Here is a 20,104-nt window from a genome sequence, read left to right on the forward strand (position 1 = left end):
ATCCGCACCGTCCATACACTTTGAGAGATCATTTTAATTCATAATACGAAAAATTAGGTACATCAAAAGCTAAAGTGGACCACACCACATAAAGCAGTGGGGCAATAATTTCTACCGTCAAAACCTTCCTAGAGCCCATTATTATGTTTACGTGTCATCCAAACTGTTCATGAAATCACTTATAGGTAAATGAAATGAAAAAACAAATATCAGATTGATCCAAAACTTATGTGGCCCCAATAAGTTTTCAATGGTAGACGTTCAATCCCCTCTGCTTTCTTTGAAGTGGTGCACTTGAGCTTTGGATCTGCCTCATTTTTGGGCCAATGACCTAAAATAATCTCGTAAAATAGATGTACGGTGTGGATATAACACATACATCATGGGTGAGCCCATAGAAGTAGGTGACGTCAACACACGACGGAGGTCGGTGGTGTGTGGCACACCACGCAATCCGTTTGCCAAATCACCTCGGTAGCTACTCTCCAAAATAGGCTTCGTTTGCTTCCCTGTTTTATGCGAGCAGCAGAGAGGGATACTCTTCAACTTCGGTTTCTGCATTTTTCTCTTCTTGAAGACCGGGATTTCATTTAAAATGACGAAAACTCGGTTTTCTTGGAAGATTTGCTGCTAATTCCTTCAATTTTCAAGCATTTTGGCGGAGGTCTCGAGGAAACCAAGCTCAGTAATTATGTAGCTTCTGCAGCAAGATCGGAAATGGAAGAGATTTGAGCTTCACAGAAGGATTTTGGGGATTTCAGTCGAAGAATCTTCAAATACAAAATATCTTGGAAACGCGTCTCTCCAGGTACTCCAGATCCATCGATTTTCCATAGAAATTCCATGAGATTTCAATCTCGTGCTTGCTGAAAGAAACTTAGGCTATTGGAGCTTCAGTTACAGCTGGAAAAAGTTCCGGAATCCAGAGATTTCGCCGTCGTTTGGTAAGAAATCCACATTCACCACGAAAAATGCAAAAAAGAAATCGATATTTACAGTACTGCTGTACGGGTTTCATCTGAGCCGTGAAAAAGCTCCGATTTCTTGAAACTATTGTAGGATTCGAGGAATCCGAACTGGTATTAGTGGAAGAAGGCTCGAAAATTACAGAGATATTAATATTGGTAAAAAAGATATTCTTAAAAAAAAACTGAAAAAAAGATCGATGCTTTGAAGTAGCTTTTAGGGTTTTTAGTTCAATCGAGAAAAGAAAAGCTTGCTCCTTTAGTATGGAAAAAACGAAAATTGCTTTTTTAAACCCCTTTTAATCGAAAATCCCAGATTTTTTGTATTTCTTTCATTAAATATTTCTCAATCCCTCAAAACAGTATAAAACAGTGATTTTTTAAGGTTTTAAACACTAGATTTGCGTTAAACATATATTTATTTATTTATTTTTCAGAAAATAGTGAAAATACCGATATTACCAATTCGGAAAAGATGAAGAAAAGAAAATAAACGGTTTTTCAAAAACTTTTTGACTGATAGCTGAAACTTCATAGACGCGTGTTTGGCACCCTTTATTATCTTCTCCTCTGTTGGTGGGATTTCTGTTCTTTTGCGGAGCAAAAGTAATTAAAATATATCTTTTTTCAGACTTCTTAATCTCCGTCTGTTCGTCCGTTTTTTCTTTCGGCGAAGAAGGAAAGTGGAGCAGCTCTTTCTCTCCTCTGCTACTGCAACTCTGTCGGCAGGAGGAAATTTCAGGGCGATTTCTCGGAAGAATATCGTGTCGGGAGAAATTGATTTCTCGTTTGATCTTTTATCTCGCAAGGCCCAGCTTGCTGAAGCAATGGGGTTGTTATCTCGTCGCTTTTGATTTCGAGGTACGTTTTCCGATTCTTCCTTGGTTCAAAGACTTCAGATTCACCCATTCTCTTGTTACGCACCCGGCGTACTTTAGCAAATAAGGCGTAAAACCACGGCGGCAAACGCACTCGCCTAGGCACGCGGAGGCCCTGACTCGCGCTAACTGAGCGCTACGTTGATAAACATGCATCAGATCCACCCCGTCCATCTGGTGAGCCACCACAGTTTCACGGTTGATCCTAGACATCAGTCCAATCCAAGACTCATCTGGGCCACACGGTAGGGAACGGTGTAAAATCATTCCTAAAACCTCCAAATTCACGTGGTGTGACCCACGTGTTTCTTGGAATGTACTGATTTTCCCAAAGTCCATGTATCCGAGTCCAGCGCGTTGGATAAGTGGATTGGATGACATATACACACCACGGGGGATCCGGACAGAGAATTTGGACGATTTTTATGGTGGGATTTCCAATCTCAGCTGGTTCCATGATGCAGCCGATCTGATGGCTCCAGTCCAAACACAGTGCGGCACACCTGATGGATGGTGTGGATGGACGCGGATTTCCTGCAAAAGCCTTTCCAAGGATGCGCCGGGATGTTAGGTGAGGGCCACCGTGAATTTTTTTTTGGGAAATCCACACCGTCCATCCGTTTTTCCATATCATTTTAAGCCATGAGGCCACAAATCAGGTGAATACAAAACTCAAAGCAGCCATGCGAGAGGGAAATCCGGGGAAAGAGTTTCCTACCGTTGAAATCTTCCTGGGAGCTGCCTTGATATTTATATGCCATCCAAACCGTTTCCTCTCGCGCGGACCACTTGAGTTTTGGATCCATCTTATTTTTCGTCGCATTACTAAAAATTATGTCTCAAAACGGATGGACGGTGTGGATTTCTAACAAACATCACGGTGGGCCCCAACTAGCATCCTAGCGCAGGTACTTCCGCGTTTATACAGTAATGGGAGCGTCGGCTGATCGGGACCACTCACGTAGTCGGTCTGACTACGGATTGATTGTTCACGACTGAAAAGACACTCCGATAGGACAATCTCAGCCGTGACTTTACTGCACAGTCTGCAATTCTTCTGCGGGATGTCAGTCATCTAACCATTCCGGGGGTTCTGCGCAGTCTGCAACGTCTTGGTCGTCGGACGCGGAAGGAAACGGGGCTGGTGTCGGGGGGCGTAGCCAATCCGTTCCCGACGCGGAAACGGATTGGCTACTCCCCCTATCACCAGCCAATGGCTGGTGTTCGGTGGCTTGTGGGCCCCACCATGATATATGTGTTTCATCCATGCTGTCCATTTATTTTTGTTGATCATTTTATGGTATTATACAAAAAATGAGGTATATAACAATCTCAAATGGACCACATTACAGTAAACAGTGTTGAATGAACGTCGACCATTAAAAACTTCTTAGGGGCCATAAAAGCATTGGATCAAGATGATCTCTGGTTTTTCTCTTCATCTGGATCTTTATGACCTAATCAACATATTGGATTTCAGATAAACAGTACAGTGGGCCTCAGGAGGATTTAAATGATGGATATCCAATCACTATTGTTTTCCTGTGGTGTGATCCACCTAAGATTTATATCCCTCTAATTTTTAAGATTAAGTCTTAAAATGATCTTTTAAAATGGATGAACGGAATGGATGAAACACATACGTCATTTTAGGGCCCACAGACCACTGAACACCAGCCACGGGGCTGGTGTGAGTAGCCAATCCGTTCCCGACGCGGAATGGCTACTACACCCGCCGGTTCAGAGCTCAAGACCGGCGGGCCACCGTGATGTATGGATTTTATCCGTACCATCCATCTATTTTAAATATGAGCCGAAAAATTTAGGCAAATTAAAGGCTCAAGTGGGCGACACCAACGGGAAGCAGCGGTGCTGATGACACCCATGGTTGCAACCTTACTAGGGCCCACCCGTATGTTTATTTGTCATCCAACCTGTTCATAATGTCATGTAGTCCTGAATGAAGGAAAAATACAAATATTGGCTTCATCCAAAACTTCTATGGCCCCCCAACGGTAAAGCGTTTAATCCCTTCTGTTTGGTCCACTTGATACTTGGAGCTGCCTCATTTGTGGGCTTATAACCTAAAATGATATAGAAAAATGGATGGACGGTGTGGATAAAACCATTACATTACGGTGACCCCTCAGAGCCCCAACAGAGGGGGTTGTACCCAAACCGCGTCTAGGATCGCCCAAATTTTCAAAAAAGAACATCGGTCCTCCGCGACGGCGGATTACCTGCGAAAGCCTTTCGCAGGAAGTTCCTGCGCAAGGATGGTGGGTAGGGCCCACCAGCATGTTTTTGGCAAATATACTCCGTTCATCCATTTTGCAAGCTAATTTCACGACAAGCAACAGAAAATGAGGTGGATCCAAGAGTCAATTGGGTCACACGAGAGGAAACAGTAGGAATTCAGTGAGAACCGTTTCAGGCTAAATTTTTTGTATTTTCACTTCATCCCAATGTTAATGACCTTATAAACGGTTTGGATGGTATATAAACATCAAGGTGGAGCCCAGGAAGGTTTCAACGGTAGGTATTTCTTTCCCCCAATTTTCCCTCTGGTGTGGCCCACTCTAGCTTGGAACCACCTCAATTTTGGTCGAATGAACTCGCCAAACGGATGAACAGGGTATATTTCCCAAAAACATGGTGATGGCCCCCACCCACCATCCTTGCGCAGGAACTTCACGGACGCGGATTTCCTCCGAAAGCCTTTCGCGGGACGTTCCTGTGCTGGGAACCAAGGTGGAGCCCACTGTGATGATTTTGAGAAATTCCCTCCGTCCATACGTTTTGGGAGTTCATTTTAAGACATGAGGCCAAAAATGAACCGTACCCAATTCTCAAGTGGCCGAAAATATGAGAATTGAATTTAGACAGTTGAAATGTTCGTGGGTCACAGAAGTTTTTAATCATTCTAATATTTGTTTTTTCAGTTCATCCCAGTAGGAATGACATTATTAACGGTATGGATGGCATGAAAACATCACTGTAGAACCCAGGGAGGTTTCAACGGTAGGAATTTCCCTAACCACCTTTTCCTTTAGCATGGCCCACTTTAGTCGTGGATCCTGCTCAATTTTGGTCTCATAGCCTAAAATGAGCTCAAAAAACGGATGGACAGGGTGGATTCCATACAAACATCACGGTGGGCCCCACCTGGGTTCCCAACGCAGGAACTTCCTGCGAAAGGCTTTCGCTGGAAATCCGCGTCCGCAGGTTACCGCGTGAACGGGAACGGATTGGCTACTCCCCCGGACACCAGCCAATGGCAGGTGGTCGGTGCTCTGTGGGCCTCACCATGATGTATGTGTTTCATCCATGCTGTCCATCTATTTTTACCGTTCATTTAACTATTTTACTATATGAGACCAAAAATGAGGTATATCCCAATTTCAAGTGGACCACATTACAGGAAACATTGTTGAATGAGGGTTGACCATTAAAAACATTTTAGGGGCCATAAAAGCTTTGGAACAAACTGATTTTTGTTTTTTCCGTTCATCTGGGCCTGTATGACCGAATCAACAGATTGGATATCAAATAAACAGTAAAGTGGGCCTTAGGAGGATTTTAATGGTGGATATCCAATCACTATTGTTTTCATGTGGTGTGAACCACCAGAGATTTATATACCTCTAATTTTTGGGATTAAGACCTAAAATGATCTTTAAAAATGGATGAAACACATACATCATGGTAGGGCCCACAGAGCACCGACCACCAGCCACGGGGCTGATGGCAGGGGGAGTAGCCAATCCGTTTCCCGCGTGAACGGTCCATATCAGCCACAGTGATTATCAGTCACATACGCACGTGCCGTTTGTAAATTTTCACATACAGCCCATCATTCTCGCAACCTTCGTATGCCTTTTATCGGACCCCTGCCATGAAGATTATCTCTTACGAAAATCAGGCCCATCCACTCATTTAGTGGGCCATATCTATATGTCTCCTCTAGTTGTTGGATCGGCTGGATTTTAGCTCCAGGTCATCTTCATGGTGGGGCCCACCTCTTTTTATGGTTATGATATCCTACACATGTGAAACGTCGAAGCATCGCATATGCCAGCTGTATACGAGGCATTAACACACTTGAATCTAACTGTCCAAGTACTAAGTCCAAATATGATAGATTGTTAGCTGTCATACAAAAGTAATTATTCTGTCGTGATGGTGACGATTGATTGTTAGCTATAGTTGTAAGATAGATGACCGTCGAAATTATAAACGAATGTCGGTAATCAGAGGTTCGGATCAGCCAATCGATCTGAATGTCTACATGTGCTGCGTACCAACTGGGCGGTTTGGATTGAGATGGAAGCCTGCTAAAGTGTCAGGTCGCAGCATGAGCGCGTATATACACAGTGACACTCTACCAGCTACCATATCAATTTAAATGCACGCGGACCTTCTCCTTGGGAAGAATGTCGACGTCCAAGGCGCTGAGCAGCAGACATTGCTTATCCGTTGAGTTTCTTGCCTTTAATGATCCGGAAGAGTGTCATGGATGATACACATGCACTCTCAAACCGTGAAAAATTGCATACGTGCCGCACAAGTAAATTCAATTAGAAATAATAGTTTGCAGTTTAGATGAATAATGAACTAAAAACTAATTATTTAATAAACTGATTATCATATTAGTGGACATTTATTGGACGCTTGAAATGAAAGATATTCAATGTTTCTATTTCAAAAAATGAATCAGATATTAGGATCGTTGGAAAAATCTGATTTCGGGACTGTCACTCTCAATTTCTGAGTGCTTGCGGATCAATTGGGAGCTGCTTAGGTGCAGCTCTTACCGTGGGGCCCACTTTGATGTATGTATTGCATATCCGTGCTGGACATCCGTTTTTACAGATTATTTTAAAGCATTATATCCCGAGAATGAGACAGATCCAAATCTCAGGTGGACCGTACCATAGGAAAGAGTTATGATTGGTGATTAAGAACTTCTTGTGGGTCACGAAAGTTCTGTTCCAAGATGATATTTGTTTGTCCCTCCATCCACGTTCGTGTGACGGTGGGAAGTTTTTAATGGTGGGGCGTTCAATCACCACTGATTCCTATAGTATGATCCACCCAGATTTGAATCTGGTTCATTTTTGGGCTCATGCCCTAACTGATCTGAAAAAGCAAATGGACCGCGTGGATGTATGATACATACATCAAGGTGGGCCATACGGTAAGTGACGCACTGTCTTGGGTGAGGAGGCCGGGGCCGCACCTTATCCGCTCCCGAGCCAATGAAATCGGATTGCGTACTGAGTTACTCAGTACGCTCTTATCTGAGTTACTCAGTACGCTCTTATCGTACTGAGTAAACTCTGTTGGGCCCACCGTGAATGCATGTGGTTTATCCACGCTGTCCATCCATTTTTAGAGATCATTTTAGGCATTGAGATCAAAATTGAAGTATATCCACACCTCAACTGAACCATACCACATGAAACAGTGGAAATATTGGTTTCCACCGTTGAAACCTTTCTGAGGCACGCAGTAATGTTTATTTTTCATCCAACCTGTTCATAAGATCAAACAGAAATAGATGGAGGGAAAAAAACAAATATCAGCTTGATCTAAAACTTCTGTGGCCCCTAAGAACTTTTCAACGATAGAACTTCAATTCAAACTGTTTAAGCTGGTGTGGTCCACTCGATCTTTTTATAGGATTTATTTTTGCGCTAAAGCCCTAAAATTATCTGGTAAAATTGATGAACGGGTTGGATAAAATGCATGAATTAAGGTGGGACCCACAGAGTTTACTCAGTACGCTTAGGGTACTGAGTTACTCAGTACGCAATCCGCTTCCTCGACAGTATCCTACTAGGTTGAGGATCAAGATCCACCGTCTAGAGTGCCACGTGTACAGTTGAAGGGTGGTACTATCCTAACGTGGTAGAGACTATTCTTATCCCTGTTTTAGTGCAACGTGAGTGGTCTTTTTCTATTGCGAAGTTTTGTCTTTCATCACGTTGAAAAATCTACAGAGCGATATGCATCTTCATCCACACTTTATTAGATTAGAAAGGGAAATGACTCAAAATGAAGTGGGAGACACCCATCATGAAAGGAAGCTATGGGTGATGGTGCGATTAGCTGGGACCCATTTCCCATCACCTTCCAATAACAAGACGTCCGCAGCGAGCTTTTGTTTTACCCCTTGATGATTTTCATATTGGAAGATGCTCCCTTATAATTAGATTTTTCAGGGAAGTTTTGGCTTTTTCGTAACTTTCTCTTGTAAATTGTGATTGGACGGAAGATGCCGTTCATGTTCAGCGAAACAGAATCCAGCCTGGCTATCTCATTCCTGCAGGTCTGTTCTCGGCATTTCGATGCTTGTGTCCGTGTGTAGGCTCCTGCAAGCCAGCAAACGGGTAGTTTCCTGACGCAGGGGCGGTGGATCTGGACTTTCCATTTGCTGGGTTCCCTCGGTGGTCCTGGTCCATAGCTCAAAAACCAATTTATGTGGACGCGCTGTGTCATCCACTTCAAATAAATTAGGATGGGACCCGGAGGGATAAAAGTAGGATTAATTTCTAATAAATTCGAAATAATTTGATTGATGATTAAAAAAAATATGAAATTACAAATATTTAAATAAGGAAGGTTAAGACGGAGATTTAGACTTAGACACCAACTCAAACAACTTTTTAAAAATGACTTACTATAAATAGTAATTTACCATTTATAGACTGCCTCTATTTCTACTAGACTTCTTAGTTTTTAGCTAAGTGTTCATTTTCTACCACGCAAAGGATTAAAAGTTATACTACCCATAGCGGGCAACTGGGCATAGCAGGGTTAGGGTTGGTTGTCTTAAGTAGGTTCCCTTACCCCAAAATCATATATAATATTTTGAAAAACTCATCCCAGTTTGTGAGATATAATTGATTTAAGGTTCCGACGGTCTCAATCATTTCCACCTCCAATCAGGCCTCTCTGGTCTATCTTTGCCATGAAAGTGTTTGCGATCTGCTCTACATCGTCATTTAAGCCATGGATCACCCATGTTAGGGACCACCGGGTGGATGGTCCCCGCTTAGCAGGCTCAATTATATCATTTTATGGAAATTAAATACTTTTTTTAGGAGGGTAATAATAATAATAATTTTTTTAAAAAAGGACACTATCACTGCAACAGTTGGCTCATGATTGAAAGGAGTTGAGAAATTTTCATCAAGGCATGCAAATCAATCAAAAATAATAACCATAATCAAAATCAATCATGGGCCTTATCCTAGATCAAGGAGAGCTTGTCAATTCACTCCGGTAAGATGAGCATAACAATATTACTTGGGCCCACGAGGGGGGTTCGGGTTCCTGACCCATGAGATGTGAGGCCTGGGCTATGAGATAAAAGGATTGATTTGCCATCCTCTAACAGTTCAAGCTTTTAGAGCAAGTGGTTAATTATCCGGCATCAAATTGTTACCCGTTGAGCTTTCGATGGTCCATTTGATAGCCATATATAGGATGGTTTGGATTTTGTTTTTAATTGCGTTTGTTTTTTTCTTCCCCTGCTGCACTGAAATGGCCTACTTTTTCGATGATTTCATGATCAAATTGGTTGGCACTACATGGAAACCAGCATGTGTCACCCATTGGAGCCCGCATGTGAGATGATCCTATGATCTGAGCCGTTCATGTTTTGGATGCTGCCCGAGCTTGACCATAGTTAGAGACTACTAAGGCCGAGTGGATGATTCTGACCACATGTATAGCTGAATATGGAGCTTTGAGAAAGATTGTTTCCTTGCCTCATACTTAGCTCAATTGAATGGTCTGGATCGTCCTTTTGCCATCAGTATTGGACCGTAAGTATTAAAATACACCTGGATAATAGACAGGTAGCATTATTGGACCGATTTCACATGTGGGCCCAATGAGCTACGACAGGCAGATGATCCTCTGTCTCAACGTAAGCAATACTAAATTGTCTGTCTTATGTCGTCCTTGCCTTCCGAGAAAAAGAAAACAACTACTTATCGTTTCATTGTTCTTGTTTTACAGATATTTTAATGCTACTGCAGAGCTTTTACCGTCCAAAAGATTTCCCATGATACATCCACTCGCAAAATGACATTCCTACCCTTATTTTTCTTCCCAATGGCAAGAAGCCCTCTTCCCACCCTCCTCCTAACTACCATTTTCTTTTTTGCCCTTTTCCCGCCCTCATCTGCCAAAACGGGTGCAACTCAGGCCCTTCTCCAATTCAAAAAACAGTTAAAAGATCCACTGAATTTCATGCAAAGCTGGAAAGACTATGAATCCCCCTGCAATTTCTTGGGAATCTCTTGTGACCCAATTACAAAAGAAGTCACTGGAATCTCCCTAGTGAACAGATCCCTCTCGGGCGAGCTCTCTTCCGCCATCTGTGCCCTCCCGAGCCTGGATTCTCTTGTTCTCACAACGAATGCGATTTCCGGCCATCTCCCAGCCACGCTCGCCAATTGCAGTAATCTTCGAGTTCTTGATCTCTCAGAAAACAGTTTCGCGGGTCCCTTGCCAGATCTTTCGTCTTTGGTTGACTTAGAGGTTCTCGACTTGTCGGAAAACTACTTTTCGGGGGGGTTCCCCACATGGGTCGACAAGTTATCAAGATTGACTTCACTGAGCCTTGCTGAGAATGAATTTGATGAGGGCGAGATTCCGGAGAGTCTTGGGAATTTGAAGAACCTGACGTTGATTTACATGGCCGGTTGTAATTTTAGAGGAGAGATCCCGAGCTCAATTTTTGAGCTGAATGCCCTGGAGACATTGGATTTTTCGAAAAACAAGCTATCCGGAAGTTTCCCAAAAGCGATTTCCAATTTGAGAAGTCTCACCAAGATCGAGCTCTATGCGAACAATTTCACTGGAGAGATTCCACCAGAGTTTGCAAACCTCGTTCACTTGCGTGATTTCGACATTTCCCATAACCAAATGACTGGGAAACTGCCTGTTGAGATAGGTAATATGACGCATCTGAGGGTTTTCCAATTGTATGAAAACTACTTTTACGGGGAAATCCCCGAAAGGTTTGGGGATTTAAAGTATCTCGAGGGATTCTCTATTTACAAGAATAATTTCTCAGGAGAATTTCCACCAAACTTTGGACGGTTCTCGCCGCTCACGAGTATAGACATATCTGAGAACAGGTTTTCTGGTGGGTTTCCGAGGTTCTTATGTGAAAGCAAGAGACTCATGTTCCTGCTCGCATTGGATAATAGCTTCTCTGGTGAGTTTCCAGATACTTATGCAGAGTGCAAGTCATTGGAGAGGTTCAGGATCAGTCAAAATCACTTAGTTGGGACGATTTCAGATGGGATTTGGGGATTACCTAATGCCAAGATCATTGATTTAGCAGATAATGGTTTTGTTGGAAAGATATCTTCAGAGATGGGGATCTCAACTAGCTTGAATCAGCTGTCTTTACATAACAATAACTTCTCAGGTGAACTTCCATCAGAACTGGGCAAGCTCACGCAGTTACAGAAAATTTCTGCCAATAACAATTCCTTCTCTGGTAAGATACCTTCTGAGATTGGAAACTTGAAGCAGTTATCGTCTTTGCACTTGGAAGAGAACTCATTAACAGGAGCAATACCATCAGATCTCAGTAAATGCACTAGATTGGTCGACCTGAATCTTGCAGAGAACTTCCTGACTGGTAAAATTCCCGACACCTTGTCCCTGTTGAGTTCTTTGAACTCTCTGAATCTATCACAAAACATGCTTTCCGGTTCGATTCCAGAGGATTTACAGGCCTTGAAGCTAAGTTTCATTGATTTCTCCCAAAACCAATTATCAGGAAGTGTTCCCCCTGAACTTCTGATAATGGCTGGAGACCAAGCGTTTTCTGGCAACACACAGCTCTGTGTTGACAGAAAAACTGGAAATCAGCGAAATTCTGAAATGGATATTTGCAAACCAAGCCATTCCCACAAGGAAATTGCAGGAAAGAAACTGGTTTTGGCTTGTGTTATATTGTTGTCTCTGATAGTTGTTTTAGCTGGACTGGGTTTTGTGAGTTACAAGAGCTTCAAGCATGATGAATCTTGTAAAGAAAATGACCAAGAAGCAGGGTTTGGAAAAGATCCAAATTGGAAACTTGAATCTTTCCATCAAAAGGAATTCGAGGCAGAAGAAATTTTTAATCTGGAAGAAGAGAATCTTATTGGAAGTGGGGGCACTGGGAAAGTTTATCGATTAGATTTGAAGAAGAATGGAGGAACTGTCGCCGTAAAGCAACTGTGGAGGGGAAATGAAGTGAAAGTTATGGTGGCAGAAATGGAGATTTTGGGAAAGATCCGGCATAGAAATATTCTGAAGCTTTATGCGTGTTTGACAAGTGGGGGCTCGAATTTTCTTGTTTTCGAGTACATGCCAAATGGCAATCTGTTTCAAGCTCTTCGCCGGGAAATCAAAGGTGGAAGACCAGAGCTGGACTGGATCCAACGATATAGAATTGCCTTGGGAGCTGCGAAGGGTATTGCATATCTTCACCACGATTGTTCACCAGCTATTATCCACCGAGATATAAAATCTACCAACATTTTACTTGATGAGGATTATGAGGCAAAGATTGCTGATTTTGGAATAGCAAAGATCGCTGAAGATTCTTCAGCAGGATCAGAGTCAAGCTGTTTTGCTGGCACTCATGGTTATTTTGCTCCAGGTGAGTTTCAAAACAAATATCTAATTTGCACTAGTCTTCAAAATGTCAAAGAATAATTAGATTATTGATTTGTGGTTTTTGTAATGATTTGCATTCTGAAGATCTTTAGGCCCTGTTTTTGGCTGCCACTTAAAATCATTTCACCTGACTTTAGTTAAAAGTAATTATGTATTAGAGACCATAGTTTATGTAAATTGTTGGTTTATGAAGATTATTTTCGTTTTTTTTTTCCAAAATCTCTTATACATAATTATTGTTAACTAAAATGAGATGAACTCATTTTCATTCTGGATGCATATTTCATAGTCCATTAATACGAATTGCCTATAAGCATCTTCGATTTCTCATAATTTATAACTCGAGTTTAGAAACATGCCAAGGAACCTTTATTATTCTCATCTATATTTTCTTTTCAGAGCTTGCATATACTCTCAAGGCGACCGAAAAGAGTGATGTCTATAGTTTTGGCATTGTCCTACTTGAACTGGTAACAGGCAGGGGTCCTATTGAGCCCGAGTATGGCGATGGAAAAGACATTGTCTATTGGGTTTCTACTCGTCTCAATGACCGGAAAGATGCTGTTGAAATTCTTGACCGTAGGGTGTCAATAGCTGCTGAAGATGACATGATCAAGGTCTTGAAGGTTGCTGTTCACTGCACTACCAAGCTGCCGTCTCTGCGTCCCTCCATGAGGGAGGTGGTCAAAATGCTTCTCGATGCCGATCCATGCACAGTTGCAACTGTAGAGAAGAATTCTGGTAAATACTGATAGCGGTTTTCTTTTACAAGTGTGGGTCCTTTTTGTTGATTATAGCTGTTTCCATCCTGGTAGATTTTGTTTTTCATAGACCTTTGTGTGTGTTTTCTTCAGTTAATATGAACATGGCATTGCTGTTGGGGCATATGGTTAGATAAAATTAGCATAATTCTGGGCATTCGATGAATGTGGATAGTTCAGAACATTTTGTATGATCGGATCGTTGGCTCACACTATCTTGTCTATGGATGTGTATATACAGTTAAGATTTAAGAACAAGCAATATGGCCATATTTCTTATTTTGTTTGTTTGGATAGAGAACCCAAAACATGGACATGGAGAACCCATGTGGATTGCTTTGTTAATAGAGAAATGCAGAATCCAATAGAAAATTCCTTGTTTGGTTTGAATGGCAGTTTTCCATGGAAATGTTAAGCGGTCAACAGCCCTAATCTTAGATATCCGCACTTTTCTTTTCCAAAGATTTTGTTGTTCCCAAACAGACCCCTAGGACCTAATGGCATGAAACCATGTTCAAAAAGATATTGGCTGTCATACAAAAGGTCTTTGATGGTAGCTCATCTGAGGTTTGCGTTTAAAACAAAGTTTCAGGAAAATCTAAAACACTTTTTTTTTTGGAACCTAAAGAGAAACAGGAATAAAAGATTAAAAAAAAAAATTTAAAAAAATCCAAGCATGTAGGTAAATATTTGTCTAAAACAAGTAGGTTTCAACCGAAGTTTAAAGCATCATCAGAACAGGTGGTTCTCACTGAATATGAACAGGTTTCATCCATAAACGATAGGGCTGGATCAACTCCATATAGATCCAAAACAGCCTGAGATAGTGCGATATGACCCAGCTTGGATGGTGTCAATCAATAGGTACATTGAAACTGATATTTAGTCCCTGGTTTTGACATTAAACTAATACTTAGATGGTTGAACTTCTTTTACATGGATTTATAGGAACCCTTATCCATGACCATTGGAATGGGTTCATGAATTTGCAAAAACTGAGATCTGTTTTTTAATGAAAAACATGAGTGGCCTTATTTTGATTTCAGCAGGTTTGGATGCAGTATTCAATCTAGTTGTAATTTCATTTCTTAGCATTTTTATGAGGATAATTTCAATCAAGTTGTAATTTCATTCCTTAGCATTGTATTCAATCAAGTTACAAATACAATAGTTTTCAAGTTGGACTTGAAAGAAATGCGATTGCAATTTCAGAGCTGCCTGCTTAATGAATTCTAAAAAACATCATTGATTGTTGTCGTTGCCTCTTGACTAACCTTTTCCATCACAAATCAGTTGGTCAGTACATCCAAACACTTCCTCTGGTTTGTAGATGGAAAGAATTCTCACACAATTTTATCCTTTTGTTGTTCTTGATGTAAATATCAAAAGATAAACAATGGTTTGAAAAAGGAATGACGGATGAGTGTTGTACTGCGAATGCTTCTGGATGAATGTGGACTATTGCCATTTGTCTCTAATGGTTTCAAATCCCAGTTTTCCTATCAATGGCCTTCAATCAGAACTTAAAATCAAAGAGCATTCATTGATCTACATTCAACAGGGAAAAATCAGTGGGCCATCTAGCAATGGACCCAACTAATGGAAGTGTAATGTAGTGACCAATGCGACCATATGTACGGTGGAAGTCGCAACGTTCGAAGACGGCAAGACCAGCTCATGGAGACACGAAAGCTCATCAATGCATGTAACTCTGCATATCACTTCGAGCACCTTGCATGTGACTCACAAGTCACAGAGTATTTTGTTAACCTTCACCAACTGATCTAGGCCGTCCATTCCGAATGGCCACCTTCTAGTTAGCCTCCTATCCGAAATCCAACTATTAATCCACGTAGTGTATATTAGGCCTACAGGGCTAATATTTCAGTCCACGCCAAGTATGACTTGGCTAGGCTCGAATTCCTTAAGGGTCTGTTTGGGCCGTGGGATTAGAAGGGATTAGGTAGGATGGGATTCAAAAAATATAATTATTACCCATGGCAGGTATTGTCCCCGTTGCCATGGGATAAGATTAATGCCCTGCTTTGTTGATAATACGGTGGTACATTGAATGGATATACCCACCATCATTTGAAATTATTGAGAATAAAACACATGTTATATCTAAACTGTTCATTTGTTTTGTAACCTCATTTTATGGCATGGACCTAAATATGAGGTAGATCCAAAACTTATGTGGCCCCAAAGAAGTTTTCAACGGTGAGTATTCAATCCCCATTGCTTTCTATGGTGGGGTCCACTTGAGCATTAGATTTACCTGATTTTTTGGCCCATGCTCTAAAATAATCTCAATAAATTGGTGGAGGGTGTGGATATAGCCCACACATCCTGGTGGGACCTACAACAACTTGCTAATATTGAGTGAAATTGGCACCGGACCCAATGCAATTCTATTTAATGTAATTCCAAGCTTTTCCATTCTTCCCAAAAATGGAGTGGAATTGGCACAGATGAATCCCATCCCACCTAATCCCCTCCAATCCCACCGCCTAAACAGACCCTATGGTGGCTCAAGCTAATCCCATTTCCAATCTCCCAAAGGCCTCATTACCGTTACCCGTTCGGATGTCACCCTCTATAACAGATTGGAAGACCATTACTTCTGGAATATTTCAACTATTGTTTTGTTTTGGTTTTTTTTTTTTTACACACGCACACGCCCCCCGCACACTCACGCTTGTGTAATTTCACGACCTATAGATGCTTGAACCCTTGACCGGGTGTTGAAACTCCTTAAGAGTCTAGCACCGGTGCAAGAGTAAGGATCCTCTTTGAACTATTGTTTTATTTGCTTCATCGTCCGTCTATTTGTTACAACATATTAAAAGGTTAGGTTTCGTCCAATAAAGGAGCGACGAATATTAACAGTGGGGCCCACAATGTCAACAGTTTGGATTACTGGCCCCCTTTATCTAACTTGTACAAATTGAGAACCCAATTCCAACTTTCCACCGCCTGCATGAGAAGTTCCTCTGGGCGGAAGATATATGGGTCCACCTCAATGTCCGTGTGACATCCACTCCCTCCATCTGCTCACACTAGGACACTAGACAGACACGAGGCAGATCCAAAAGTCAAGTGGGTCACACGATAGGAAACAGTGGGGATGGAACGGCCACCGTTGAAACTTTGCAGGGGCCATCCCTGATGTTTATATGACATCCAAACCCTTCCTAAGGTAATTGCCTCTGGCAGGAACGGAAAACACAAATATTAGGCTATTCCAAAACTTACTGTAGCCGCACAAAGTCTTCAATGTTTGGTGTTCAATCCTCCTCTGTTTTCTATCGTGTGGCCTACTTGATTTTTGGATATGTCTCATTTTTAGTATCATGTCCTTATGTGGTATGGAGAAACTGATAAACGGAGTGGATGTCTCGTTGGATCCCACACAGCTTCCACTTACGGGCAAGTGGCGTACAGGTGTGATGCACTTCTTAATGATGGCAACAGTCCTCTACTTCACATTGCTTGGCACCGAAGGAAAGCTTGATGCTGTAATCTATGTTTTGCTAACCCCACGGCCCACGCGCGTGTATAACTTCTTCCCTCATTTGGCGCCATCACTAATGTGCCATTTGTTCATGAGATCCCAACCTGACTCAAAAGCCTCCAAGATTAGAAGATCCTCACCTTTCGAATAATCAATGATCAATTTCAAAACCAAATACACTAATGTTCAAGAAAAAAGTGCCGAAAGATTACGGGAACGGATTGGCTACTCCCACTGACACCAGCCCCGTGGCTGGTGGTCGGTTCTCCGTGGGTCCCACCATGATGTATGTGCTTCATCCATTCCGTTCATCCCATTTTAAATATAATTTTAGTAATTTGTACCAACAATGACAGGGATTTAAATCTCAGGTTGACCACACCACAGGAAAACAATAGTTATTGGATATCCACCATTAAAATCCTCCTAAGGGCCACCGTACTTTTTATTTGACATCCAATCTGTTGATTAGGTAATACAGACCCAGATGAAGGGGAAAAAAAAAATCAGCTTGATCCAAAACTTTTACAGACCCCAAAAAGTTTTCAATGGTCGAAGTTTATTCAACATATTATTTCATGTAATGTGGTTCATTTGAGATCGGGATATTACTCAGTTTTGGTCTCATGCCATAAAAAGATCTATAAAAATAGATGGACGGCATGGATGAAACACCCACATCATGTTGGGGCCCACAGAGCACCGACCACCAGCCATTGGCTGGTGGCAGGGGGAGTAGCCAATCCGTTTCCAAAGATTACATGGCTAGGAGCATAGGATTATCCAATCTGAAGATCTTTCGGCCAACCAGCATCCAAAGCGGGGCCCAGTACTGACTGTTGCATCGCCACGTTATTCTTGTCAAGCACTTCTCCGTTCGAGAATGTTTGTACTCACCACGTTTGACAGTGTACTGTTTTATGATACTCAGGCCGACGCTTGATACGCGGGCACATCTAGAAATTATACACTTGGGGTACATTAACACAAACTAAACCAACTAAATCTTGTAGCCCCACATCCCTAAGTCATAGTCCTAGGATCAGATGGTTGGACAATCCTAACCTTTGATTCGTGACACCTGTTTGGACAGTTCAATTCGCCCTATATATGTCACGAAATTTGGTCCGAGTTGGCCAAGCCCTACGGGACTGTGAATTGTACTTAAACAAAATATACAACACAATTTACATAATTTTCATGTATTTTCAAGGCAATAAAAGCAATTAAAAGGATACTAATCATTGTCATTAAATATTGTCCACCAATCGATCCTTGAATCTTTAATTACATTGATATTTAAAAATAAATAATAACAACATATATTGAATTTTAAGAAATTCTCAAATAAATAAAAAGAAAAGTCTTCAATCTTATCCAATTGGCTCTTCATACACAAACCCTACAAAACAATCTATAAGGGTGTGAGCGCGACGGCTCATGAGGTCACATCATTCCCCAAATTAAAAATTCTACTTTAACACTAATACAACTCAATAAAATAAATAAGATTAATTACGAGCATTGAATCGGCATGTTACATGATAACAATAACAATTTATTTTTCATAATATCAAAATAAGATAATACAGTCATCTAAAATCCTTTTTGGTTTAATCCAGGGTATAGAACCCATGTGTGTTGATCTATTTAGGGAATGACCCTCGGCAGAGCACCGATGTTGATCCTTTTAAAGAATGAACATCGGCAGAGCACCTAGTGAATAAACTTTTAGGGTAAATACACAGGACAGAGCACCTGTGTGTGTTGATCGTTTTAGGGAATCGCTCAGGGTAGAGCACTCGTGCCGATCCTTTCGGGTATAACCTTGGGTATAGCACCCGTACCGTGCCGATTCTTTCTGGAATGACCCTAGGTAGAGCACCCATAAACAAATAACATGGTGATCCTTTTGGCCAAAGCACCCGTAAATTAAAATACATTCTACATCATCTAATAATAAGGAAATAATTGTAATTTATACACATAACAATAATTAATTGAAGTAAGTCAATAATTCAAATAAATTACCTCTATAATATGCAATTAAAAATCAAATAAAATAATCTACAATTAATGATAATAATCAAATAAATTGAATACATAATAAATAATCAAATCAATATATATGTTAACCTAAAATTTTCAATAAGGAAGATCACCTACCTGATTTCGTGTGACAAATCTCATGTATGGCTGGATAAGGCGAGAAGATCTAAGATCGATACAAATGCAGTCCATTTGGTCTAGTAAGATCAAGTTCAACTCAATTCACATAGCGGCACTTGGTGAGCGTTTCTACGTGAAATGCTAGAGATCTCTACAAGAAAACACATATACTAATTATACTTCTATTATCCTAAAATTTATATATTCTAAACTTGAATCCAACTACATCAACACATCGACTCACTGAGTCAACTTGGTAAGTCGACTCAATGAGTCGAGCCTTAGGAACTACAACTATGACTTGGGAGGGAAGCTTACTTGATAGATGACGTATATGGTTTGGATTTCAACCTCAAAACTGGTATGGATAAATAATACAGATACAAGAGAACTTACGATGCAACTTTGATCGACATGAGGATGGTAGGCTTTAATGGCGATTTTCTGTTCTCGGCATATTTCGATATAGTAATGTTTCTGGATGGCATGGATTCATCCTATGAAGCTTTTAAATGGTTGAAAACAAACTATATACCCATTTTGTTGGTGGTTACATGGTTAGGAGTTCTCGATTTTCTTATGTTGAAGAAGTGGAGAGAACATGAGAAGTGGTGCTTTCTGATTGCTAGAAACGGGAGAATCATTAGAAATTAGAGGTCCATTGAATGGAGTTGGTTGAGGAATATACAATGGCTTAGATTTGTGAGATGAGTTATATACAAACCGCAGTGTTGTGGAAGGAGTGCTAGTTTTTCGGCCGTGAAAGACGTTGTAACCATGAGGAGTCGCGAACTGAATTTGAAACGGAAGTTTAGGTGGGGTTTGCCATGAAGTTTGATGGGACACGAGGTTTGTAATATCCACATACAATGTGAGCTCAAAAGTAATGCATATCTGTTGATCAGGTGGGCCGCATAGGAGGTTTTGGAGCAAAGGACCAAAATGGATAAGGTTTCATAGGATTTCAATTTGGATGGTCGGTCCGAATTTAGAAGGTGGGACCTAAATGATGGACGGTGCTAGCCTCAGATGGGTACGGGGTCTCACCATGTGAAATAGAAAAGGAGGAAGAAGAGAAAAAAAACTCGAGCGGTTGCCTCGAGTGGTGAATGTTGTTTTGTTTTT

At 41.2% G+C, this 20,104-nt stretch overlaps 1 protein-coding gene across 2 annotated transcripts; it reads left to right on the forward strand.

Annotated features, from left to right (window-relative positions):
- Positions 1-501: 501 nt before the first annotated feature.
- On the forward strand, positions 502-13,575 carry LOC131236763 (receptor protein-tyrosine kinase CEPR2). 2 transcript variants are annotated; one of them, XM_058234179.1, is made up of 4 exons: positions 502-944; positions 1,597-1,826; positions 9,872-12,518; positions 12,935-13,575. In XM_058234179.1, exons 3-4 carry the CDS (start codon positions 9,938-9,940, stop codon positions 13,285-13,287), a joined length of 2,934 nt encoding a protein of 977 aa, XP_058090162.1. In that variant the 5' UTR covers positions 502-944; positions 1,597-1,826; positions 9,872-9,937; the 3' UTR covers positions 13,288-13,575. The 2 variants fall into 2 exon arrangements, with proteins under 2 accessions (XP_058090162.1, XP_058090163.1); XM_058234180.1 differs by lacking the exons at positions 502-944; positions 1,597-1,826 and adding an exon at positions 9,357-9,779.
- The last annotated feature ends 6,529 nt before the right edge of the window (positions 13,576-20,104 follow it).

The sequence above is a fragment of the Magnolia sinica genome, chromosome 2, assembly GCF_029962835.1.
Source record: "Magnolia sinica isolate HGM2019 chromosome 2, MsV1, whole genome shotgun sequence".
Taxonomy (NCBI): Eukaryota; Viridiplantae; Streptophyta; class Magnoliopsida; order Magnoliales; family Magnoliaceae; genus Magnolia; species Magnolia sinica.

Bases quoted from the DNA above. Each gene is read 5' to 3' on its own strand.
- LOC131236763 (XM_058234179.1), top strand. From the start codon at position 9,938: ATGACATTCCTACCCTTATTTTTCTTCCCAATGGCAAGAAGCCCTCTT. The intron at 12,519-12,934 runs GTGAGTTTCAAA...TTTTCTTTTCAG, and splicing joins TCATGGTTATTTTGCTCCAG to AGCTTGCATATACTCTCAAG.